Raw genomic sequence first — 27,898 nt, 5'->3', positions numbered from 1 at the left:
GAAGTGTAATTATTCATTATTGCAGATGACCAGCTAGGGGAGTCACCCATTCTGAACAAAGTTTTATCGCAGCTAGCAGCTCAGCAATCCCCAGACTCCGGTAAGTCTTGCAATGCTAATGAAAAACATGTTCCTTTTTACTTAGATTTTAAACCCCCTCCCTTCAAATGCAAAGGTGTTCATTTTACAATTGATATCATTAGTTTGAGATTGTATGTGAAATTATTAGATGCTGAATAGTATTGTCTGGTTAAAAACAGTCTCATATTTGTAAAAATCTCAAAAATGTATCACTAATACTGATTATGGTCACTGGATACATCACGTGACTATTGCCTAAGTTTTGGAGTTTCGTCTAACTGAAATTTCTGAAAAGTGAAACATGCGAAACAGTTTCGTATTAAAATAGTAATAATAAGTTTGATACAGTGGAACCTCGATTTTACGGTTTTCACGACCAAGATGAAAGTGTAAAATTTTGGTTCCACTGTATGTACTTGTGGTGCATTCAAATTGAAGTACAATGGACAGTGCGTGCAAAGATGATCAAGTATATTTCTATTACAATTTGGTCATCTTACATAATCTGTATCAACAACATTTAGTAAATTTGGCGAGTTTTGAAATTTTATGGAATTAACATCATCCCTATAAATACAGTGGAAGCTTTGTGTTTAATTTCCCATTTTTTCAAAAACAAACTATTCCAGAATAATTTGCAATATTTGAACTTTTACCAGTTCACGAAGGGTATATTCAAGTGGCAGGCAAAAAATTTTCCTTGCCAGAATCTTACATATTTTAGATGAAAATATAGGAGCACAATCAGTTAACGATATTTTAATTCAGTTATTATTAAATATGTAACAACAGTTTTTATGTTAACAAGTCAGTATTTGCTACTGTAGTAGCATAAATATTCACATCCCGAATTCTAAAACTCAAGGGGTCCTAGGTTCAATACCTGGTGGAGGCACATAGTGGTTCGGATCCAAATTTAAACTGCAAGTTCAGTCCTGATTTGCCTATCGGTGCATAAAGTGGACTTTAAAGAAACTCAGATTAAAATTTCCTCGGTTCTTTCAATTGATTAGGATACTACAGATGGCAAAAATGATCAATATGGGTCACATATTCTGAAGATGCAGAACATCCTCATGATGATTTTAAATTTGAAAAATTGCGACTTATGACGAGAGAAATAATGCAAAAGATGCAGAGAATTGATGCTTTTGTATTTCGTTAGCACAAGCAGACTAATACCAACATAAAAACTGAACTAATTTAATTACAAGTACATGTAGAGGAATACCATTTTATGCTCAAAATACTAATATGGGTGTGTTACATACACATGTACATAGATGCCAACTTTCTACATACTGTGATTATGTGACAAGTGAATTTTGTGTGGGGAAACTTTCCCATTAATTTGGGAATACGTTACACAAAATCGTTTGTCTTCATATGTGGCAGAAAAGGACAGAAAGTTATGAAAGATACAAACCTTATTCCCAATACTGCAAATATGTTACTTTGAACAGTGTCATTAAAATATGCATTCTCTCAAGATCCTCTCGGTCGTAAGCTTTTCACTGCTGTAAATCTAGTCAGCTTTAGTCACTGTAATGTTGTCTCCTTGGTGAAAGCCCAAATTAAAATACCTAGACTGACAATTTCTGCTATGATAATTAATGTTAATAATAGCAACAAGAGAATGGAATATATAAAATTGCTACTAGTTTTACAGTTGCGATAGGTCTGTAAATTGAGTGCACAGTTCCGTTATTTTGTTGTTGTTTTTACAAATATGTAGAAGTGGATTACTTCATGCATGCAGATTTTGTCAAACAAGGTAAGACCATCAAGATCATTCACTAATAAAGGAAATGAATGAATTCATTATTTTTGTTGCACAGTGTTTTCCATTTTTTCATATTGGTACAATTTTGGTTATTGGCAATCATGCATTTCATACTGGTCACAACCTACTGTTATTTTGTGTCTGTCCCATCTGAAATACTGAGTTCTATTTCAAGTAACATTCAGCCATTTTTTTCATTTCTGTACATGATTATTTCATAATAATCAAAACTTAACACTTCTGAGGTAGCACTTTCACTAATGTTAGTCCCATTCTCACACTGACCATCCAAATAAAAGAGCATTACATATTCAGAGCTGCATGCAACTGCCAGGATTGAGCAAGAAGTAAAATAAAGTTCTAAATTTCAAAAGTACGCAAAGAGGGAATTGTCGGATAGTTCAAGATGAAACTGCCAGCAGGAAGTAGAGGCCAACCTGTTGTCATCTTCAGGAATTCTACATTGTAACATTTTTCTTTTTTTGTATTCTGTTAGTTGTAAGAACAGTCCTTGACGCCAACACACATTCACCCAACAAAGGTGATTATTATTATTATGTTAACAATGTTAATGATTTGTGTGTGCATGTGAACTTCTCTTGGCCTCCCGGTAGATTCATTTTGTACTTTATAGCACTCATGGACGAGCGGCTAGCAACAGTCTTACCAAGTTAGAAGATATATACTAACAGCACCAAACCTTACATGCCTAACCTATCCACATAGGCATATAATATCAGAAATAAGCATGTAAATATGTTAGTCAGGTTAAGTTTTTGCTTATTTAAGCTATTATATGCATATGTGGATAGGTTAGGCATGTAAGATTTGGTGCTGTTAGCATGTATTTCCAAGTTGCTAAGGCTGTCCCTAGCCGCTCGTTATTGATGGAGTCCTTTCTTTATGTACTGGGTGGTCAAACTTAAAAATTCCCCTACTCACAATCATCTGGAGCCTGTTCGAAGCAATGGATTGCAGTACTTGTTATAGAGACCATGGGGGCGCGAATCGAAGGTGGAGATGCACTGAAACAACAACAGCCACTAGTCTGACCTGGAAAACTTTATTTTTAGTTTGTGTGTTCAATATGCGCACCCTCATCGTGAATGAACCGTTTGGAAGCATAATACAACATGATCAATGTTCAACAGCAGGATGTTGTTCACTGTGCACCAGATTTCAGTGCCACATTTCCACCTGGTGGTGAAAATTTTAACTTTTTTTGTCAGCTTTCGCTTCCTTATGATATACATAGCCTCTATACCAAGTTTCAGTGCAATCCCTTGCTTAGAACGGGCTCTGAGTGGGGAGACTTTAATTATGGCCAACTGGTACGTGAGCACTGTACATTATTATTTTTACTTCTTGCTGAGTTCTGGTAAATGCATGTAAGTTTGAATATGTCCTCGTTGCTTCCATCTGTATTATTCATTGTATGCTTTTCTCATAATGAGGACCTATTGCCAGTCTTTCAACTGTTATATGGTTCCAGATAAAACCTGCCACAAGTTATTTTATTTATTTATTTTTTCATGTAATATTTAACTTAAAGATGACGGATTTAAATCTTCACCCATATGCAAAACTACATTGCAACTTTGGATTACATATGTGTAGTCTAATTATTTTATCAGCAACATGTTTGAATTTTTTAATATACCCAAATTTGTGCATTTTTTGCTTGGATGTATTCTGCATTTGTACTGAAATAGTGACTAATGATCATAGGTTTTAGTGTTACTAAAAACCTATTTCAATAACCCTGCATTAAATATTATTATGCAAGTAGATAATAAAATTGCGTGAAGAACTTTTGGTTTGCAATTTGAGGTACTTTATGTATGCTGCTTAAATTGTATATGCAAGACAATTTTTTCCTAAAACACAATTATGGTGACAGTATTTTTGTCATCATATAGTGAGAAAAAAGTTTAAACATGAAAACTTGATGAAAATTATGAGTATTATTCTAATTACCAAAAGTTTTTACAACAATTCTCCCGAGTTAGTCACACAACATTAATGGCATGCCATTTTGTGTTTATGATTTACGTTTAATATATGTGCATGAGAAAGCTTTTTATTTAATAGAGAAGCTTTAAAGACTTACAATACATATAAACATTTGTTTTTTTTTAATTTATTTTAATTGAAACACCTGTTGGTACTTGTGCTTTAATTTGCCAGTTACGTTATTTTTGTGTTTTTTTACGTTTGGCTCGTTTTATTAACCGAAATAAGCATACAGTGAATGACAACATTTGCATAGTGTATCAGATAGAAAGCATGGTGGTAGATGGTGCAAGGACATCCAGATGTTTGAATTGAACTGACACATTCTACTTCTAGAAGTGAAGTTTTTCCAGGTAAGTTTTCTGTTCCTTGTTTTATTTCTTACTGGAAATTTCTTGGAGTGAACTATGGAAGTTACCTTATGAAAATTGGAGAACAAGGGAATGGGATGTATTAGTGGTGGCATCACAAGGAGACAACTGAGCAAGAAGATTCTAAAGAAATCAATCACCTGGAGTTTCCCTATGCAATAGTGTTGAGTTTTCCATGGTGTGTTTTAAAATTGCGACATCAATTACGAATCAAAATTGTACATCAATGTAAAGATGGGAGGAGATATAAATATATTACACATTCCTTATGGACGACAAGGTAGAGAATAACTGGAGTAAGGAAATGTATTTTAAAAGAAAATCGAATCTTCTTGGTCCCAAAGCTCTCAACAGCCTCACATGATCTCAGTTCCTGGATCAGATGCTAGCTAGGACCATCAACTCTATTTAATTTCTTACTTCAATTATTCTCCACTTTATTCTCTGTAAGGTATGTGCAGTGATCAGAACGCTACATTTTAAAAGTAGCTTTGCTACAGCTACCTCTACTCGTCTACTCGTCCAAAAATGTAGCTTTGCTACTGCTACAGCTCATTTACCAAAAAGTAGCTCGCTACGCTACTCATGTGCGCTACTCACTACTGCTGCATAAAAACCTTGAAACAACCACATTGACATTCAAAAGAAGTCCCTAGTACTTGTACTTACTGGAAAGTAAATCATTATTTATTATTTTTAATTCCCGTAATTCATTAGATGTTTGCTCTAACATTGCGGATAGCTGGGGGATGGTATAGCTTCTTTGGTATAGCTATATGAGCAACAGGTGGAGCAATGCTTTACATAAGTTTCCTGTTGGGAATGCTTCCCTGAAGACACAGTAGAAATTTTGTTACCTTGTAATCAAAGGGCCCCAGGTTCAATACTTGGCAGAGGCACTAGTGATTCTGATCCAATCTTGATTAGCTTATCTGTGCATAAAGTAGACTCAAAACAAAAACTAAGATAGACGCCTAGTTGGGAGGATGGGATCCTCCTGCTCCTCCATTCCCCACACTACTCATCATCATCATCATCATTCATCCTCATTCTCACAATTAGCAAAAGTGGCAGAAAGCGGACTCTAGATAACAGAATAACAAAATAAACCATTCATCCTCATTGTCATGATTAGGAAATTTTACAGAAAAACGACGTAAAAGTAGAAGAAAGACATACATTTCGAAACTGTATATTAACTAAAGAAAATTATCGTTTCTGCAGAAAAGTCCAATAACCCGTACTGTACATACTTTTTACAATATCATAAAATGTATTGAGGAAACATTCTAAACGTATTGCAACTTTAAAATTTATGAACAAATCTTATGACGAAAATAATTGTAAATCCAGTAAGTGTTTGTCTATCATTCTTGAAACAATAATTTCTTGCTGGTAGCTACTAATAATGATCAGTGCTGTTAACGTACTGAGCTGTTGCATTCTGACACTATTGCTTTGTCATTGTCCATCCATTGATCACTCGTTTTTGCTCTACAAGATGTGTTTTACACAGTAATTAATTACATTTACTTCTCTCTTATACCTTGAATATCCAGGGGATTTGTTTCTGGGATGGCGCAAAGGAGTTTTCTCCCCAGGGGTGCAGCAAACGAGGTACGTTTCTCCCCAAAATATCAATTCAGCTCAAAAAACGTATCTTGTTAGCCAGAATATAGTCATTTTTGCCAGTCCAGATTAGTTATCTGGATATCAAGATATTTGAAATCTAGATTATACGTATTTCCATGTAATAGACTTTGTCTTTATGAACTTCCTGCTAAAGTAAGTGTTTTTGTCGAATTTTTCGTTGACACTGTGGTCACATTCAAAGTTTTCCTCAAAATGCAGAGAAGAAATGTACCTGTAACGAAATTTTCGCTACAACTACAGGAATTTTGTAGGTTAGCTACAGCTACAATTTTCAAAATGTAGCGTCACTACAGCTACTGCTACAAGATTTGTAGCTAGCTACAGTAGCGCGCTACTTCTGACCACTGGGTATGTGTGATATGGTGACATATTCTCCGAAATTCATCTTTACATTGATAATCGATACACATCACAATTTTGTTTCATGACTGCCGTCATGATTTTAAAAGTTGCCCCTTGCGATGGAAAATCTAATGCTATCACATAGAGGAAAACCACGTAATTGGTTTGTTTGAACTCAACCTTGTTTAGTTGTTTATTCGCGATGTCACACTAACATGGTCAATTGTAGAGATTCAGAGCAGGATAGTAATGTTTTACTGTATGTAATTTTGCAATAAACAGCACTACATAAGAAGATAGGTTATTCACCAGTGAGAACTAAGCAACTAAGTATCTACAGGACTAGCAACAATCAAGAATTATGTTGAGTCGGTTATTAAAATAAACCCAAAGATTGTAATTATTGATAATATTTATTCTGTTAAATTGAGTGGTTTATAAATATAGCATGGGCTGAATTTGCAATGTATTAGAAGGAATACAAATTAAATTCACAGATAGTTAATAGGGTCATTATAATCAGAAGGTAATTATTATAGTTCAGAATTAGTTACCTAGTTCTCACTGATGAATGAACAGATGATTCTCGTACCACAGAATTGTAATTGGGCAATTGCCAACATTCAGCAGGCAAGATTATCATCTGACGTAAGTAAAGGGTGTCTCAGAAATATTTTCAATTTTAAAACTATTAAAATAAATACTTAATTTTTTTTTATGAAGATAAATTTATTACCAAAAGAAAGCTTAAACATTACATTTTTAATTGTGGAAAAGAGTATTGGGCAAATGGTGACCGTTCATGTTTTCACATTCAATTTTTCTTGAACTAAAGTTTTCGATCACGTGCCAAAGCATTGCACGAGGAATAGCATTGATTTTATCTGTAATGCTTTTCTTCAATTCTCTCAAATTTTGTGGCATTGGGGTGTATACCTCACTCTTAAGGTAACCCCATAAGAAAAATTTTGCTGGTGTCAAATCGGAACTTCTCGGTGGCCAGTTAATGTTCCCTCGGCCACTGATGACCCTTTCTGGTAATAACTGATGAAGAGCATTCAGTGAATTATTGGTGACGTGAGAAGTAGCCTCATCTTGCTGGTAAAAAACGTGTTTCTGTTGTAGCCATCATGGTTCTGAATTGCAGGAGTTAAAAAAGTCCTAATCATTTGGCAGTAGCGCTCAGAAGTTACAGTTTGAGCATTACCATGATCCTCTTCAAAAAAAATAAAAAAAAAAAAAGGTAAAGTGCTCCCCTGTGCATAGCACCACGCCATGAAGGCGTATAGGGGGTGTGGGGGTAACGCCCCACACTTTCTTGATCCGGTCGTGAGTGGGGGTGATGTGATCAGCATCACGCCCCTGACCGCCTTTACCCCCCAGGGTTTCCCCCAGGTACCCATGTTATTCGACGCTGGGTGGGCGCCGGGGCCGCTTCCATCGTTAGAAAAGTTCCCGGATTTGAACCGGCCGGGGATCGAACCCGGGACCTTTAGCATGGTAGTCAGACGCGTTACCGACTGAGCCACCGCGGCCGATGATTCCTTGGCGTGATAGGGCAGCCTAGATGACAACTTTAGGTGAATGTAATGGCATCTCATGAAGGTTTTTGGGGATTTCCTCTGCCCAGTATCAGCAGTTCTGTTTATTAACATGCCCGTTTATGTGAAAATTTGATTCATCAGAAAACCATATGCTATTGTAACTATTGAAGAGATCTCTCGTTGTTCTACAGAACTCGAATCGATTGGCATGATCTTTTGGTTTTAATTTTTGTGTAATAACAATTTTGTATGGGTGGAAATGCATATCCTTGCGAATAATGCGATGAACTGTCGACTTATGCAAATTTAAAGAAGCTGCATACAGTCTTAACGATTGGCGAGGATCCTCACTAACAGACTGGCGCACACGGTTAATGTTTCTGTTCCATCTTGATGACCTTGGACGTTCCTGCGGTTTACTCGTCATAGTGCTTCTAGTGTTTTCAAACTATATAACCCAATATTTAATTAAATTTGTGCTTGGGACGTCTCTCATTCCTGCCAGGTTATAATAATGCCAGTACAAACGACGCACAACAACATAAGAATCATAAAATGCACAAAACACAAAAAGCACGTTGCTGTCCCGTAAAATGCTCCATGACAACTAAATATTAGCAATGTTGCCAAACGCAATGTGCGAATTGCCCCAGAGGGTGGATTCAAAAATGAAAATATTTCTGAGACACCCCTTACTTGAACCCCCTGAATTTGTATCGTGGGTGAGTGTGTTAAGTGTTCGACTTTTGGTCACACCACAGAAGGTACCAGATTCAAGCCCCAGCCTAGGCATGTGTGTTGTGTAAGCCCCCTTTCCTCTGTTTCATCTAATTATCACTCAACCTTATTGTCACAATTAGCCAAACTTGAACACCCTCAGAATGCAAACCAGAAGTTTGTGAAACATTGCAAAACAGTTTTATTAGTGTTTTCATTGTAGTGCTGTGTATTACAATATTATATACATCAAATTATGATAACCCAAGCACCTTATTTCTTCTGTGGCACTGGCTTGGGAAAAATGCTTTAGCTACAATACTGTTGGTAACTCTCACACTTTAATGTCGAAGTTCTTACAAGGGTATTATCATAGTTCACCCCAGAATGGTTGTTTCCATATCGTAGAATATTCTCTAAATTTGCTTTCTTTCATTTATCATTTCTTAAGGGTTTTTTTTTCAATGTTATTAAATGTACATGTTTGTGAAGACTAAAAAATGTGAGTACCTGCATCCAATAAAGATTACCAGACATGAAAGTTTACTAAGAAAAATCCTTTTGAGTAGGTAGAAAGGCAATGAAAGATAAAAGAAATGATAGAATATAACAGCATACACTCTGGGAATTTTTGAACTTTAAAGCTTTATGTAAATCACAGTGTGATTGTGCTCCTATATGTTATACAATTGTAAGAATTAATCTGAACTTGATATTCTCCTTCCTGATATCTCTGTGACAATGAATTTTGTGGTCATCACACTATGAACCATATAGTATGACAGCTTACCAATTAAAATATAAAGTTTGCTGCAATGTACCAGTTTGAAGGGCACATACATTCACGCACACATACTTGTATTATGTATGTGTGTGTGCTCTAGTTTACTTTTGAATTTTTTTTAAATTCTGCTTTATGGTCTTCAGATTTTGCATGTATTTTTAGTTACATGAAAAATACTTCAAATATTGTGGAATAGACAAAATTAAACTATTTCAAATTTCTATATTTGTATTCCTGTTCATATATATTTCATCCATATTTAATTTCTGGGAATTCTGTTTAGAGATATAGTATTAACAGTTTTCTTGCATTTACAGGGCACATGAAAAATGAAAATAGCATTTCCCAAGATGTTTTTATAATAGGTGAAACACAAATAATACCAACAAGAATGGCACCAAAAAATGAAAACTCTGAGGTAAGTTTACTTGTCAATATTGGAATTTACATACATTTATTGGTGATTTTTCACTTGGTCCTTGTACGTGTGCAGACTTCCAACATTGCTACAAATCCATGAATAATTGGTTGAAAATATGGGCTACTTTACTGATGGCCAGTTCAACTTCTGATTTTCACCTCGCCATTCTTCACAGAGGGCGAGGAATTTTTTAAAGGCAAGGCCTCTTTGTGAGAAGGGATTTATTTATTTATTGCCACTAGTTGTTGGACAGTTAGGTTCACTGACTATGTTGAAAATTTTTATTGTGAATAGATTAGACAGATTCAGTGATTCTTTCTAAAAACAATAAAAATAATTCCATTGTTCATCGAATTCCATTGCCATTGTTCATCGAATTCCATTGCCATTGTTCATCGAATTCCATTGCCATTGTTATATGGCTTCCTAGATCAGACTTTGTTGTTTGCAGCTTTATATCTTGAGACTCGCGTACTTTCGACATGGCCTTTGGCCACGTCTTATACGCTTCCATGCATGACCTTCTGCCACGTTGTGGGCGCAATCATGTTATAGATGGGGTTCTTCATAGATCGTAATGACTTGATCATGTTGTATTGGATGAAGGGAAACAGTATAAGTTCTCTTATTTGAAAAGCTTAGAAAGTAAATTTATCTGTGTACGTACTCTAATATTGTACAAATATTCAACATATTATGTCTATTTTCATAATAATAAACTGAGTAAATATTGTCTGTTTCAAAATAGTTAGATATTTCATATAAATGAATTGAATAGCTACACTATATTGGAATAGCAGTATTTACGTCTTTTGTCATTTTCACATTTTTAAACTTAATTTAAAAATAATTGTTTTCTGTCATTTCGTGTGTTCGCCGATGTGGTTCGCAGAATGGAAAGTTTTGAACGTAATGTTATGTGTGTATGGGCTCTAATATGGTACTGACATTCAAAATAGTATTGTTTATTTTCTTAATAATAAACTTCAAGGTAGATGTTTTGTATAAACGAATTCAATAGCGACACTAAATCGGAAAAGCAATATTTTACGTCTCTTGTCATTTTCACATTTTTTAACGTAAATGAAAAATAATTGTTTTCCGTCATTCCTCTCAAATTCCTATCCTCTGTAATAAATTGTGATGCTCATATTTTGAAATTCAAAAAGTGTAGCATAATTCACTTACAGTAGTTTCCGGGGTGAAAATAAACTTTCTTTAAGTTCCCTAGTATCGATTTTTAAGATAACACAATAAATATATACTGCACAAAACTTGAAACCTAAATTACGGTGAAGGTAATTCTAGTTATATCTAACATACTATCCATCAGTGTTCATTTGTGTTTTCAACAAGAAAATTAAGGAAATATAAGTTATCTTCACTTGATAGATACAGCTTATAATTTTCTATGGTATATTGTTAGAATCTCTTATTGTGCACACGAATAATTTTTAACCACTTGCCTGACACATTATTTTCCCAACAATGGTCCATATTTTACACATTTTTTTATTGTGTGTTTGTAATGTCTCAATATCAGCAATTAAGGAACAGTAACGAAATTCTATTTTTGGGGTCAAATAAGGTCACAAAACTATTCAAAATCCTCCATAATTATTAACCCGAGTTAAATCGTACATATAAGGAAAGTACTACAAATGTTTGAAAATAGCATATAAACTGTCGAAAATAAAATGTCTTCACATTTTAATGCTGTCAACACTGTCACACATACTGTCTCACATCAAATGTTACCCACAGTGTGATAAACCCGAAAGCATGGGCTAACACAGATTGCAACATCGCAATGTGGGCAATAGTATCTTGACTCGCGACGAATCTTCTTTCCTCTCGCATCACTGGAAAGGCGACAACTACGTAGTGTCACGGGAATCCGGTTACATGGCAGCAGTATCTCGACATGCTATCTACACCACCTAGTGGCCAAAATGGGAATTAACACCTATTAAAGCTCAAACGAGACTGTCCGGGTAGGCAGAAAAGTGCACTGTAGTTGTACGATTTTAACGAGATAACTCTGGTAAATAATATGTAAAGCAAAAGCAAATTCATAGTTAACTTGGGTTAATCAGGCAAGTGGTTAAACAACATGAGCCACACTCTTAGCTTTCTTCTGGTAGTCAATTGCCTCACAAAATTTATTTTCCGTAAGGTATGGACAGTCAATAGGAGTCATATTTTACGTGACGTCACTACTTGAAAAATATGACATTAAGGTACAATTTTCAACATCTGTTTCCAAGTTCAATTACAGGCATGGCTAACACGACAGTGTTACATGTCTAAAATATTTCATTAAAATAACCATGATGTATCGAATTTTGAGTACTAACTAAGTAGGTTATACATGACTGTTTGTTATCTTTGGACTAAATCTTCTTATGTGGATGTCACTCTTGTCTGATGCATGTTTTCTTACTAGGAATTTAATCATATGTGTTGGTGATTATCTCGAGGAGAATAAAAATGTTCGAAGGCACTAAAAAATTCTCAACTAAGCACCGAAAGATACAAAGTGCAAGTAATTTTAATTGTTATTATTTTCTTGGGCACCATATGTTGCCTCAGTCGAATATGACCATGTACATTTTTAATCTAGCATTGCAACATCTGCGCTTACATTAATCAGTGCGATTCATAAAAATCGAAACATATACAGGAAATTTGTTGTTATTTTAGATATCAAGATTAACTATTTTTGAATTTCGTTTGCTATTAGAAAAATATTTAAAGAAGGTATGTCAATATTTAATTTAATTATTGTATGTAGAAGTTGTAAAAGCCATGAGGGAAAAATGGCAGATTTGTAGCTCCTGGACGGAAACAGATGTTGCTAGGGAGTATGAAACGGGTATTTTCACCCTTTGAAAAAGGCTGAGCGAGCGTCTTGTGCTCTCGCCGACGTGGTTCGCTTATTTGAAAAGTTTTCAATGTAATGTTATGTGTGTATGGGCTCTAATTTGTTACAAATATTATCTTATTTTCTTAATAATAAACTAAGTAAGTAATAACGGTTTCAAGATATTAGGTGCATTAAAATGAAAAGGTCCATTTCCTTGCAGAAACTTTATTACAGTTTTTCTTGTATGTTCGCATTGCTTGCATTGTAGAATTATTTTCCTGTAGTTTACGGTTATTACAAGCATAAGAAAACAGTTTTTCTTTGTGACGTTTCAGGAGAACACACGCTGCCTTCATCAGACATTTATTTTCATTTTGACTAAAGATACAGTTATAACAATGAAAATAAATGTCTGATGAAGGGAGCGCGTGTTCTCCTGAAACGTCACAAAGAAAAACTGTTTTCTTATGCTTGTAATAACCGTAAACTACAGGAAAATAACTTTATTACAGTAGTTGGCTACACATATTCACCGTATGAGGTAAGACGCTCGTCCCACTTTGAAACAAGGTTATGAATTCCTTGGTAGAAGAAGTCCTTGTGCTGGGAATAAAACCATTCTCTGATAGCTTCCTGCAGCTCAGGACTCGAGGCAAAGTGTCGTTCTCTGAGGTGTTCCTTCATAGATCCGAAAATGTGAAAATCACATGGACTCAAGTCAGGACTGTATGCAGGGTGGTCTAGCACTTCCCAATGGAATGATTGCAACAGATCCTGTGTCTGTCTGGCTGTATGGGGACGAGCATTGTCCTGGAGTAAAATGATGCCTTTGCTGAGTTTTCCTCGACGCTTATTCTTGATTGATGTCTGTAGACGATGCAGTGTTTCACAGTACATGTTTGCATTAATTGTAGGGATGGGACCGATTAACCGGTACTCTATCGGTATAGGCCGATATAGGCATATCGGTAAAATTACCAATTATTTTACCGATCCGATATATCGATAAATATCTTATAATTTAGTGCAAAATTCTGCCATTTTGTTGTAATTTTTATGGATAATCTCGATGCCCTACTTTTTAAAAAAGTAATTGTCTAAATATTCAAATTCTTTTGCACTCAGTCACCTCGAAACACATATTTATTAAGGAGATCAATGAACATTTCAGGTTCTTCATGGACCATTTCTAATTTTATATCGGATCGGTTATCGGTATCGGTACTTTATCGGTATCAGCCAAAATTTCATATCGGCCCATCCCTAATTAATTGTCTCTCTCTCCGGAAGTAACTCCACTAGCAGTGGCCCTTGGTCATCGAAAAATACGGTCATCATAAGTTTGCCGACTTAGGTTGTGACTTGCTTTTCTTTGGTTTTGGTGATCCTGTATGCTTCCGTTCCATACTGTCCCTCCTTGAGTCTGGCTGGTAATACGGGCAGATGGATTCATCTCCAGAAATAATTTGCTGATAAAGTCCTCACCTTCTTTCCTGTATCGCATCAAATGAGCCAATGACATTCCCATTCTGCACATTTTTTGTTCCTCTGACAAACACTTTGGCACCCATTGTGCGCACACTTTCCTGTAACCCAGTCTGTGCCTCACAATGTCATGCATACTACCCAATGACACGTTCACTTGTTCGCTAATGGCTGCCAGGGATATTCGTCTGTCTTCTTGAATAAGGTTGTCAATAACAGCCACTGTCCAATCAAGAATGTGACTTTTCAACTGTCCCGTCCGTGCATCGTCCTTCAGTGTGTTTTGTCCACCATGAAAATGCCTACACCATTTTCTCAATGTTTTGCCCAATACACATTTTTCATACACAACTTTAATTCTCCTATGAATGTCTGCTCGATGTACTCCTTCGGCATGAAGAAGCCGAACGACAACCCGCTGATCTTCCTTGGACACGTCCCTTAATGGCAGCTCCATTGTTCAGCACAGCGTTCCACCTGGGGGGAAGAAAGTGAAGGTGATTAGATAAGGACACGTGCTACCTGGACTCACTTGCGCATGCGCAGATGCCTCATTACTAAACGTCACATATACCTGTGGGTATACAAAACACATGAAATTACTGTCTCGCATAAAATGCTTTTTCAGAAAAAATAAAATGGACCTTTTCATTTGTAGTTAGTTGGATGTTTTGTATAAACGAATTCAATAGCGACACTAAATCGGAAAAGCAATATTTTACGTCTCTTGTCATTTTCGCATTTTTAAACTTAATTGAAAAATAATTGTTTTCAGTCATTCCCCTCGAATTGCTACCTCTCCTCTGTAATAAATTCTGACGCTCATATTTTGAAATTCGCAAAGTCTAGCATAATTCACTTACAGTAGTTTCCGGGGTGAAAATAAACTTTCTTTAAGTTCCCTAGCAATGTTCGTTTCCATGGTCAACAACAAGCACGGCAAGCTCTAAAGAATTGTTTATCATTATACCTCTAAACATTTAGTTGAAACAACCACGATGTAGATATTGTCGCATTGAGTATACCAATATACAAGGTGTCATTTTAATGGCGACCACGGAAACGTGTACGGGACATCAAAACACAAAACTTTTCTAAGTAACATTTTTCTCATTGGTGCACCGTTTCAGTGCTACAGTCGTTCAAAAAAGCCCATTTTGATGCCTGTATGCTGTCAACCACACACAACATTTGATTGCATTTGTGACGTCAAATCCAGTCATGAAACGATGCATTCCAGGGTTGCCAAGAACACACACATTATGTGAAAAATGACATAGCTACAATCAGCCACATTATGTACCGTAAAACAAAACGAGAAAATACGTTCTGTAACCTAATAGGAAGTAAACAAACTATACGAAAAATGGTAGAAAGAAAATAGAATTCAAGTGGAAGTAGTCATATCGAATTTTGTCTCAGCTTACATGTCAAATATTTGCAAATCTAGTTACCAAGTTGGCATCTACAATTTAGTCTATCCACTTCGTCCTTCTGATACTAGTTCTCTGTGACACACTGAACAGATGACAAAATAGAAATGAAAGACCTCAAAATTCCAATGGTAAGCAACACATAATATAATGTATATTCAGGGCATTATGAGGCAAGTGGCAAAGATCGTTGAAAATACAGGGATATAAGTAGTAGTAATACAAACTCTCAGACGACTGTGTTTATCTATGCAGCAGATACACATGTAATAGTTTGCAACTGGGAACAGGGCAGTATAGTCGCTACTGATTCATCATTACATTGTTACTGTGGTTGTACGTGTTTTAGCCGTAATGTAACAACGTGAACCTCGTATACTTCAGTTATCAACACAAAAGTACCACAAGACATCTGGACACAAACCTATAGATATCAAACGAGATTTGCAAATATAATTGACATGTAGCTGGGTGTAAACAGCCACATGCAAGCTGTAAGTCCTATAAAATTTATTGTTGTTGATATTTTACATGTAGACTGGGACAAATCCGATATTGACAGTTAATTTTGAATACATTTTTTTTACCATCGTTGGTTCACTTCCCCCTTCCCCTGAGATGACTGCTGATCTTCTGGCTGGTAGGCTTTGTTGTTCGTTCTACTGGATGCGTTTCTCGCTACATTTTACAGCTAATAATGTGGTGGGTAGTTTGTCATTTTTCACAAAATTTGTGTGATCCTTGGAACCCTGTCATGTGCGATTTCGACACAGGAAATGATGTCACAGATACGATCAAATGTGTTGGGTTGCCAGCATCCAGGCGGCAAAACAGTGTTTTTTGAATGGCTGTAGCATCGAATCGACACACCAAGGAGAAAAATGTTACTGAGAAAACTTGTTTGTTTTCATGTCCTCTATACAAATCTGTGGTCCGTGGGTGCCATTAAAATGACACCCTGTATACGTAATTGTATCTGGACTGAATCTCCTTATGTAGATGTCACCCTTGTTTGAGGAACCTTTTCAAAACCAGGAGTTCATTCATCTGTGTGTTGTATAGACAATATAATGTAGCTAGACAATTAAGAATTAAAGGAAACAATGCGTGCTGCAAAAAATGCCCGTGGAAACTGTTGCTAAGGACATGAAAAAAGGGCATTTTCACCCTTAAAGAAGGTCTAATTGAGCGATTTCTTAATTTTCTAGGCCTTTTGGGACAATTTCATGGGGGGTCATAATCAGGCATTTTTTGCCTGGGGGGCTTCCTTCATGGAGAACATTTGTCAGAGAGTCAGTGGTGGGATTGGGGCTATATATATATATTGGATGACCCACTGTTTCATTAATGATTACAAGTAGGATAATACCTCCCACCAGTGCAGTTAAATGCTGATTTTATTTCATTTTGTTGATAATTTTATTCAGTCTCCGGGTTGGGTACCCTATTCTACACCCTCGAATATTCAATTTTTTTTTCTTTCATTATGAAGATTATGTGATCCTAATTGTGAATATAAAACAATTGGAGCGCGGAAAGAAGTATTTATGACTGTACAGCCGTTTAAAGTTTAGATTTTGTCGTTTGAAATTGTCGAGTCCAAATTTCCCACCGATTCCGGGCTCCACCCCTGGGGTAATTGACTTACCGCCCCCTACCGCAGCCCCGCCTTTATCTATAGAGTCTCTTTTAAAGGCATGTTAGAAGGCCGGAGTCACCTGCCCCCAACACTATTTCTCACTGTTTTCCGCATTGACACATGAAGATACCAAAAAAAATGAAGGCTAAAATGAAACCTAAGAAGGTAACTTACCTCTTTTTACCAAGGCCAGGTATTGAATTGTGGGTCGAAGTTCAATTTGTAAGTCCAAAAATGAAGTAACTCCTACGTTGAAAGTCCTTGTTGTCCTTTTCCACAGAATACCACCCTCCACTCACTTCCCATCATAAAAATAAGACGTCGCAAATTATCCCATCCCACAAGTCATGTAGTAAAAACTACCTTCCCCTTTACGGCCTGCAGTTGTCAAAAAGAAATATTTTTTTCCAATTTCTGAAGTTGCATAAATGAAATCCAATGTCTGAAATGTCCAATCCACCAATATACCACACAAATAACATATCGCAATCGCAAATGTTCCCATTGCACAAGTCAATCATAAGAAGAAAAAGAAAAAAATCAGACATGAGCCTGTGACATGAATGCAAGATACGCCATGATGAAATCGCTGCAAAACCGTTTTGACTTTTCATAAGGAATGGAAATATTGAAAAACGTAGATTTAAAAAAAATTACTTTCCGCGCTATTAAGAAACATCGTTTCTTATTAAGAACTAATTTTTGTAACGAAAACATTCGAAGTGTGCCGAAAATCGAGGGTGTAGAAAAGGGTACCGGAGCCGTCCGGTGTCAAATTTCATGAGAGCAATGAAATAAAAATGTATATTGCGGAAATTTTTCAGCATTAATTTTGTTGTGTAAGTTGTATTTGATTAATGTTGCACCATGCAAAAATAAGCAAGGCAAAATCTTTAACTGAAAATCATTCCTTGTTTTAGGCTCTTCAAAGGTATCCCAATGAATATCAGCAGTACCAGTCATTCTCACAAAATGACATCACATCATTGGGCACAATTGAAAGCATAAAGATGGAATTTCAGAGAACACTCGAAGCTGAAAGAGAAAGGATAAGAGCTACAGAAAGAATGAAAAATGAAAACATAGGTAGGTCATGATCATGATGGTAAATGCAGTTTTAGTATTTCAGAAGGTAGATCAGTTCAAATGTAGAAGAGAGTAATGTTCACAAGAGTCCAATTTGGTAACCCAAAGCTAATCCAGTTAAGAGATATAAAATTTTAAACAATTTAAGTGTCAATATTTAACCCCTTGGTGCAACACATACCTCGACAGAGATGGGCGATGTAATTCAACCAGTTTCAGGGTGACATGTGGTCAGCTCAACAAATCCCAAGTTGTCGTAGGTTTTCCATGACCAGGTTATGTACTCCTTCGTAGCTTCTCAATTTCCTCAGGATTGTAGGTTGCCACCAGTCCCGTACACTATCCGAAATCTCGGGAAAAGTTGTTATGCTCCCCCCACCCCCTCCTTCCCTCGATACGGCATGCATTCTGTAGCCAAAACATAAAGCCTGATGCCTTTTACTGCATGCCCATGGTGCAGGACAAAGTGTCTGTGTAAAGTTTAACCAAACCAGAATTACCTGAATAACATGGTTGTGTCTGTGTAAAGTTTAACCAAACCAGAATTACCTGAATAACATGATTTGTTCACCATCTTATTATGTGTAACTTTTTTGTAAGAAATAATATGCATATTTAGAAATTTAAAAATAGAATATGTCTTTACATTAAATAAATCAGTAATGGGAGAATGGCATGCTCACTTACAGCGTTATTTATAGAAACAACATATCAGTACAACTATTAGGCGCATCCAGAAAGTAAGTTTCCCTGGGGTCGTGCACAAAAAGGAAACATTATTTCATTGAATGATTTATTGTCACAGATACAGCACTTGTCAACATAATTCCCACCGGAATTCAGGCACTTGTCATAGCGTGGGACCAACTTCTGTATACCTGCATCATATAGGGTGTCCCATAAAGTGCGCAACTTTTAAAAAGTAATAAAACAGTTACATATCAATGAAAATGCATATATTCTTATATATTTACATTCAATAACATCTCCGATTTAATAGTGGAAAACAATGTCTGGCATATGACCACCTCCACTGAGTCGGCATGTGTTGACACGCTCGATGAAATTGGCAATAATCCGCTCACAGATGTCGGGCATGACATCGGCAATGACACGTATGATTTCTGCCTTCATTTGTTGAATGGTATCGGTTTGTTAGTGTACACTTGAGACTTGACATAACCCCACAAAAGAAAGTCACAGGGGGTAAGGTCGCAGGCCCTGGCAGGCCACTCCTGGTCACCTCGCAGTGAGATCACTCGTCCCGGGAATTTTTCTGTGATAATGTCGAGTGTTTCACGCGAGGTGTGGCATGTTGCACCATCCTGTTGAAACCATAGGTTTTGAATGTCAATATCTTGAAGGAGAGGCCATAACCTGCTGGTTAGCATGTGACGATAACGTTCTCCATTGACTGTAACTGCAACACCTTCGTCGTCCTCAAAGAAAAATGGGCCTATTACTCCACCGGCCCAAAAACCACACCATGCGGTCATCCTTTGCAGGTGCATTTGATGTTCGTGGGTCACTCGTGGATTTTCAGTCCCCCAAATCCTGCAGTTTTGTTTATTAACAAATCCACTGAGGTGGAAGTGGGCCTCGTCGCTGAAAATGATGTTTTTTGCGAAATTTTTATTCGCTGCCAGTCTCTCTTCAATCCATTCGCAAAATCGTCTTCTTTTTTGATGATCCGCCGGCTTGAGTTCCTGCGCCAGTTGGATTTTGTATGCATGTATGTGAAGGTCTTTACTCAAAATTCTTTGCAATGAACTGCGTGGAATGTTCAATTGCTGTGACCGTCGGTGAATTGATTTCCTTGGACTTACTGGTACACTTTGTTGCACAACTGCGATTTGTTGAGCATTGTGTTGAATGCGATTTCGCCCAGGTGATTTCACAGTAGCAACAGAACCAGTTGTTTCGAACTTCTTTATCAGCCGCAGAACTGTAGACTTGTTGGGTGCTTCATTTCTTCCGAAAACCGCGCGAAGTCGTCTTACCGTCTCGGCCCCACTTTCAAGATTTTGATAATAAGTTTTCACGATCAGAACGCGCTGTTCATTTGAGAACTGCACCATGGCAACACCTGCAACAATAAAGAAAACAACAACTGCTAATCAAATCGGAGTGATAGTAGATACTAGAAATGATAAGAACAGGGCTGCCAACAAAACATTTAAAAAATGGCGCCAGATTCAAAAGTTACGCACTTTATGGGACACCCTTTAGAAGTCCGCCACGTGGGTACCGAACCACTGTGTGACAGCCATCTGAACCTTTGTGTCGCTGTGAAAAAGTTGACCGGACAGGAACTTTTTCAGGTGCAAGAACAGGTGGTAATCACTGGGAGCGAGATCCGGGCTGTACAATGCATGATCAAACACCTCCCAATGGAACCTGTCCAGAAGGGCTGCAGTGCACCTAGCCATATGCGGCTTGGCAATGTCGTGCAGCAAGATCACCCCGGCACAGCTTACCACGTCGCTTATTCTGAATGGCTCATCACAATGTCCCCAGTGTTTCACAGTAACAGTTAGCATCCACAGTCTCATCTCTGGACAGAAACTCGATGAGCAGAATGCCTTGTCTGTCCAAGAACAACATGCACATCACTTTTCACGCCGACACAGTCTGTTTGAACTTCATCCTGCATGGAGAACTACTGTGACACCAATGCATGGACTGCTGCTTGCTTTCTGGGGTGCTGTATGCAACCCTTATTTCATACTCTCTGATGATCCGGTTGAGAAAATCGTCATCATCATGGTAACGCTGCAGAAATGTCAGCACCGTGCCCATGCATTTTCCTTTGTGTTCAGGCATCAGTTGTTTCAGCACCCACCAGGCACACAATTTCCGTAACAAGAGGTGTTTGGTAACAATGTCGTGCAACAACGACCGATAAATCTGCAGGAAATGGCTGCTGAGTTCCGTGATCGTGATGCGATGATTCTCCAATATGCACTGCTGCACCTGCTCCACAACCTCATCCATAACGGCCGATGGCCACCCACTGCGCTCATCGTCATGCACATTTTGCCAGCCTTCAGTAAATGTCCTGCACCAACGACGCACCATTTGCTTGCTCATGACGTCTGGCCCATACACCTGGCACAGCTGACGATGAATTTCGATCGGATGGATGTTTTGTGCGTTCAAGAACTTGATCACCGAACGAACCTCACACGCGGCAGGAGATGGAATGAGAGCTGCCATGTTTCATCGCTGCCGTGATGCTAATGAGGACTTTCGGGAGGCATTTATATAGGACATTCACTAGGCAGGGCATGTGCCTCTCACGCATGTGCAAAACCGGTTGCAATACGCATGGCTTGCCACCTGTGGGCGAGTGAGAAACTTACTTTCTGGATGCGCCTAATATCAGCAATTTTACTGATATATTTTTATGCTTGTATTGGTTAATATGGCTAAACCTATGGATTAATATGTTGCAGCCCTAAATACCCTTTCACATCAGGTTGAGACATCCAAGGTGCTGGCCTCTGTCATGGAGTGGTTAGCACAGCATGCTAAGACACCAGGGGTCCTGGGTTCAAATGCTAGCCTGGGCATGGGTGTTCTTTGCGTTTGTCTCTTCATCAATTTCATCATATCATGCCTCATCCTCATCTTTGCGATTAGTCAAAAGGGGCAGAAAAGGGTAATAAAATAAATAAATCAATCAAACATCCAAGGTGAACATCTTTTCTTAATAGCATTTTCTTTAATTAGCCATAAGTGATTGAAAAACAAAGTAAAAGAAATCGAATCAATGCAGAATTCTTAAATACGAGGTCTATTTTTTTTCAAGGTCCGATCAGTCGCGAAATAAAAACCACAGTGAAATCAAAAATGTTTTATTTGCAACATTTAGCTACACCTTCCAGCTACTTCTCTACATAGTCGCCACCCAGATTTAGACATTTGTCGTAGCTTGGTACCAACTTTCCAATACCCTCGTCTGCATGCAACCAATTCTCTACGCTGGTCTGCAGCTCGTCTGTGCCAAAATGCTGTCCTCATAGCCAGCGTTTCATGTGCGTAAAGAGATGAAAATCTGAGGGAGCCAAGTCCGGGCTGGTGATCAAACACCTCCCATCGAAAATGCTGCAGGAGCATCTTGTGTTGCAGCTGCAGTGTGCGGCCGAGCATTGTCATGAAGAAGGACAATGCCTGATGACAACATTCCTCTTCGCTTGTTCTGAATTGCCCTTCGTAGACGTTGAAGTGTCATGCTGTATGAGGCTGCAGTGATGGTCGTGCCACGTTCCATGAATTCCACCATCAACACTCCTTTTCTGTCCCAGAACACAGTAGCCATACACTTTCTGATGGAGATGGTTTGCTTGCACATCTTTGGTTTACTCGGGGAATGGGAATGCATCCACTGTTTGGATTGCTCTTTTGTTTCTTCATTTTCGAAATGGACCCATGTCTCGTCCCCTGTGACAATTTTGTTCAAAAAATCCTCTCCTGCATCATGGTAGGGCTGAAGAAACGTTAAGGTGGTGCCCATTCGCTGTCTTTTGTGCTGGTCGGACAGCATCTTGGGAATCCATCTTGCACAGAGTTTGCGGTACTGAAGTCTCTCACTCACGATGGTATAGAGAGCTGACCTTGAAATTTCGGGAAACGACTCACTCAACACAGAAATTGTGAACAGACGATTTTCTCGAATCACCTGATCCACTCGCTGAACAAGATCATCGGTTGACACTTGCTTCCTTCCTGACCGCCTGCATCATGAATGTCTGTACGTCCTGCTACAAAGTTCCTGCACCATTGCCGCACTTTGCTGTCACTCATGAAAGTTTTACCATACTCTGCACTCATTCGTCGATGAATTTCGGCTGCATTGCACTCCTCAGCATGAAGAAATCGAATGACTGCATGCACTTCACACTTGGTGTGCGACTATTGTTCTAGGCATGTTTCCGTGCTCACTGTACTCTCCGAACTGAAACATGCGACGTGACGTGATCAATGGCCATACTAGAGAGACTGCGCAACACATCCGCACACAGCTTCATCGGATTTTCAATGTGATTTTTTTTTTCGCGACGGATCGGACCTTGATAAAAAAATAGCCCTCGTATCAGATTTTTATACTTTATATGTGCAGAGACCAGAATCAGAGTTGCCAGACATGCATTTTTCTATGCGAGAATGTACTAACTGATTGTACGTTACAAGAATGATATCACTGTAGTATAGTGACGTTTTTGGTCTTAACTTGACCTATCCAACTGTGCATGTGTGTATAACCATATGTGACTTTATGTTGATTGCCTCCCAATGACATAGTGGTAATGTCTTCACCTTGTAATCAAAGGATCCTGGGTTCAATACCTGGTAGAGCACATAGTGGTTCAGATTCTACCTTAAACTGTAGGTCCAGTCCCAAGTAGGCTATCTGTGCATAACGTAAACTCAGGCATTATCTGGATTGCAGAGTCTGTTTGTAGTGTACCAATACCCTCTTCATGTGTAGGACAGAAAAAGATAAACTGTACTGGCAACCTTGTATCTATACTGTGTGATTCCATACATAAGGATACAAAATTTCCTCTTTGTCAAACAATGGACCTAGGAAAGTTAATTGCCCTCTACATTCTGTGAAAGTTTCACAGTACACATGTAGGGTGGGACCCGAATTTTGTATTCCTAGATATAACATTGTCATGCATTATTCACTTTCCTTAAGGCAATGTGTTATAAAAAAATTCTCTCAATTTGCATTTCCTGTTTTTTTGTGAAAAGATATAATTGAAGTTCAAATTTCTAAATGTATGTGCATATTTGAATAAAGGAAATAAATATGTTTGCCAGACAGTATGAAAACTTGAATTTAAATATACAGTATACTGTATACGAAAGTAATGTGCAATCCTCTAATGTTGCCAGTTTAGTGTTTGCATACCTGTCTGAGCCACCCCAATGATGCAGTGGTAACATCAGTGCCTTGTAATCAATAGGTCCCAGGTTCAGTACCCAGTGGAGACACATAGTGGTTTGGATCCCACTTTAACCTGTAGGTCTAGTTTCGTTAGCCATACTGTGCATAATGAGGACTTAAAAATTAAAAGTTCCATATCTGTTTAATTTAGTTGACGAGAGAAAAGCATTATTTTGGAGTTTTGATGTGCTTCTGTGGAACTTAAACATATCATATCAACAGTGCCCTATAGTGGGGACATGAGGGATGCCATCCCCTGGTTAAAATTTGCATAAGCATCCCCCCTTCCCACCTAGGAATTTCTACTTTCAGCATTGCATTTGAAAATCAAAATTAAAAATTGGATTCATTTTTTATGTACCAGTTTTATGTCATTATTTTATAGTCTCAACATGCTTGGTTCATAAAGACTAATGGAATTCAATCTTATACGTATATGTAATTGCGTAAAAATGATCAAGTGTGGCATTAAGGCTTCAGTGTCTAAGTGTGTGTACCAGTATATTAAATAAGTTTTTATTTTTATTTTATCACTTTACAGGATTTGAAACAATGCAATATGCAGAAAGCTCTCAAGTTTCAAAACACATGGGATTTCTTCCAAATATGGAATCATCTGTGTCTGGTTCCTATCATGAAGAACCGGATACCTCGTTAGGATTGCACCAAGCGGTAAGTATTTGTATACTTTGAGTATGTGCATTTTTTCTCTAGTTTATATTTTCATAGAACTTTAGGTGGGTTGTTACAGTGACAGAGACATATTTGGGAAGCTGGAGATTCAAATCATGTTCTATTCATTATTTCCTTCAGGAAAATGCTAGGACGGTACCTTTAATGAAGGCTATGTGCACTTCTTTGTCCATTTCCTTCTATCCTGAACCCTGTATGCTTGACCGCCAAAGCAGCTAATTTGCTTCATTAAATGGAATAATAAAAATAACATCAAAGAAGTAATCAGTAGGGCTGAGCTGAAGCCAATGTCTCAGTATCAGAAGTGTTGGTTGAATTTTATTTACCAATAATCATCCAATACTTTTATGCTGAATTGGTCTTTCACAGGATCCACATACAAACCTCTTTTTCTTGTTAAGGAAGCCATCTTCAAGTTTCTTATTTTTGGACTCTTCTTCACACTAAAAACAATTGTTAATTCATGTAACGTTTCGATTAACTTTCACTATGTTTTGTGCAGTTCTGACACTTCATCAATAACACATTTTCTCATATCTTCGTCATGCTTAACATTTTAACACTACTGTAGTTACAAAAATGATGATATAATATTTTCACTTGCTATTTTTTAACAGATAACACCTCTGGAAAAATCTGGTAAACGAACTGTAAATCAACATATGTACAGCATTTTATGCTCAGAACCTCCATGATGGACATCTTGGATTCCCAACGCCATGTACCTTCTCTTGATACATTGTCCAGCAAAACACCTAGTATTATACTTATAATTGCATGCCTCAAAATGAAGACATCCTCCATACACATGTCTTCCCTTCATTCAAAAACCCAACAAACTTCTGAAGGAGATAAAGAGACATGGTCGATGTTCTTTGTTCAGAGGCAGCCATCTTTGATAGATAATGTCACACAGGCCATGCACCACAATAGTAGGCATCAACAAAGTATCACAGGCAGTAATTATTTGCCCTTTATATTCCGCAATGTCAAGTAAAGTGTAAAATATTGCTTAGAATCCTCGCAGAAAAGGGTACGAAATTCTTTCACTGGATATATATCTCCATAACAGTGCAAGATATGAAAGACTGTAAGAATATTTTCTGTTCAGTTTTTAATTCTGAACAAAATCTGTCTGTATACAAAATTGTAAAAAACTAATTTTAAAGGAGTTATGATCGATTTAATATGTTGGTGCGTGGTGAAGCAGCAGCCATCTTGAATTTATGGGCCCCTAGAAAACTTGGGCCTGGTATGCCAGATGTCTACCCAAATTTTTTTCCTTCCTTTAGGCATGCCTGACAGGATCAAAAGCGAAAACTCGTCCACCTCAAAATTTGTGTGGGTCTTATGGCCAGGGATCGGATAAATATTACCTTCTTGCATTTCATAGGTACATTCCTGTTCCATATTAATCTTGGAAAGCTTTGATATAGTCCACCACCCATTTGTCCTCTTCTATTTACCTCATCATCTATTCGTCCACTTCTCCCAATTATGCTTCCCAGATATTTGAAGCTCTCCACTACCCTCAACTCTTCCATGCCCATCTTATTCTTCTTTCATTCCTGCTCTTCTGATTTCCTCATTCCAACTATCAAGCTGTCTCTGTACTTCTTCTTCCCTGTTTCCGCATGTTACTAAGTCATCAGCGAACAACACGGCCTTCATCTCTTCCTCACCTATCTTATTCCCCGCCTCTTTGTTAATTGCATCCATTGTAATTAGAGAGAGTAGTGGAGATAGAACACTTATACTGTTTTAGTCCATTACTTATACTGAACAATCCATTCTTCCCACAGGTGTCTTCACACAGCTCTGGGTGGCCTTGTATGTTCTCTGCACTCTACACACTATCTCTTCCTCGACTCCTTTCTCTCTTAGAGCCTTCCAAATCTTTGTTCTGTCCATGCTATCATATGCCTATTCTATATTTAGGAATGCCATAATCAAATCATTTGCATACTCGTAGTGCCTTTCCTGTAATTGCCTTATGGTGAATGTCAGATCTACTGTTGATCTGCCTCTTCTAAATGCAAACTGTTCCTAACTCATGTTCAGCTCTGTTACTTCCCTTATCTCTTTCTTTAATATCTTCTCATACACCTTTGCTGAGTGGCACATTAGTGTTACTCCTCTGTAGTTTTTACATTCCTTTCTGTCCCCCTTCTTCAATATGGGAACTATTAGTCCCTTTGTCCAATCTATTGGCACTTCTCTCTCTTGCCACACTGTACAGCCAATGCACACCAATCACTCCTGCTCCTGGTATCATTTCCACTACCACTTCATCTACTCCAGGTGCTCTCGTCTCTTCATTCTCTTCAGTGGTTCCTCCACTTCTTTCCATGTGATATTAATGTTTTCCTTCATGTTTTCTATTTCCCTCACTTCTTCATGTTCATTTCCTTTTTTCACATTCAACAATTTGTCAACAAATGATTTCTCCCACATTCTCCTTATTCCTTCATCCTCTTCTACAATGTTTCCCCTTTCATCCTTAGCTTACAACTGTCTCCTCTTTCTCTTCTCCTTTCTCTCAGTAATCCATACAATACTTTCTTGTTCCCATCTACATCTTCTTCTAGCACTTTGGCCCATTCTTCCATCCACTTTCTTCTTTCCTCCTTTACTAGTGTTCTTGCCTCTTTATTTCTTTTCCATGTACTCTTTTCGTGCATTTTGTGAGTAAATTTTAAACCATTTTCTAAATACAGTCAACTCTAGATTCTACGACCCTGGATATAATGACCCTCGAAGTAACACCCTTTTCCCGGGAACCTTGAAAAAATTTGGAAAAAGAATTGAAAATTGAAAGAAATCAGCTAAAAATACGTTTTTACACTCGTTTTATTCACACTCATTCCCTTCACGAGCGCTCTACCGCATGCAAGTGGGTCTGATCTAAAATAGACACCACCACACCAAGCTTGAGTGATATCCAATAGCACTTGACTCTACCCTCCCTTCCTTTCCCCAAGCCTCGATGACCGCTACCCAACGTGCTAGGCTTGTTTTGCTATTGTGATTT

General features: G+C 37.8%; 1 protein-coding gene across 1 annotated transcript in view; it reads left to right on the top strand.

Annotated features, from left to right (window-relative positions):
* LOC145998720 (uncharacterized) overlaps nucleotides 1-27,898 on the top strand; it is a 56,719-nt gene that overhangs the window by 10,442 nt on the left and 18,379 nt on the right. Inside the window, exons 5-8 of the mRNA XM_083135229.1 lie at nucleotides 26-100; nucleotides 9,606-9,706; nucleotides 18,053-18,218; nucleotides 24,716-24,846. Coding sequence (XP_082991355.1) covers nucleotides 26-100; nucleotides 9,606-9,706; nucleotides 18,053-18,218; nucleotides 24,716-24,846 — 473 coding nt within the window. The remainder of the gene's footprint in view (nucleotides 1-25; nucleotides 101-9,605; nucleotides 9,707-18,052; nucleotides 18,219-24,715; nucleotides 24,847-27,898) is intronic.

This window comes from Lepisma saccharinum, chromosome 14 (genome assembly GCF_977018435.1).
Source record: "Lepisma saccharinum chromosome 14, izLepSacc3.1, whole genome shotgun sequence".
NCBI classification, from domain to species: domain Eukaryota; kingdom Metazoa; phylum Arthropoda; class Insecta; order Zygentoma; family Lepismatidae; genus Lepisma; species Lepisma saccharinum.
Note: the sequence above shows the minus strand (reverse complement) of the source record. Positions and strands in the feature narration are given on the sequence as shown.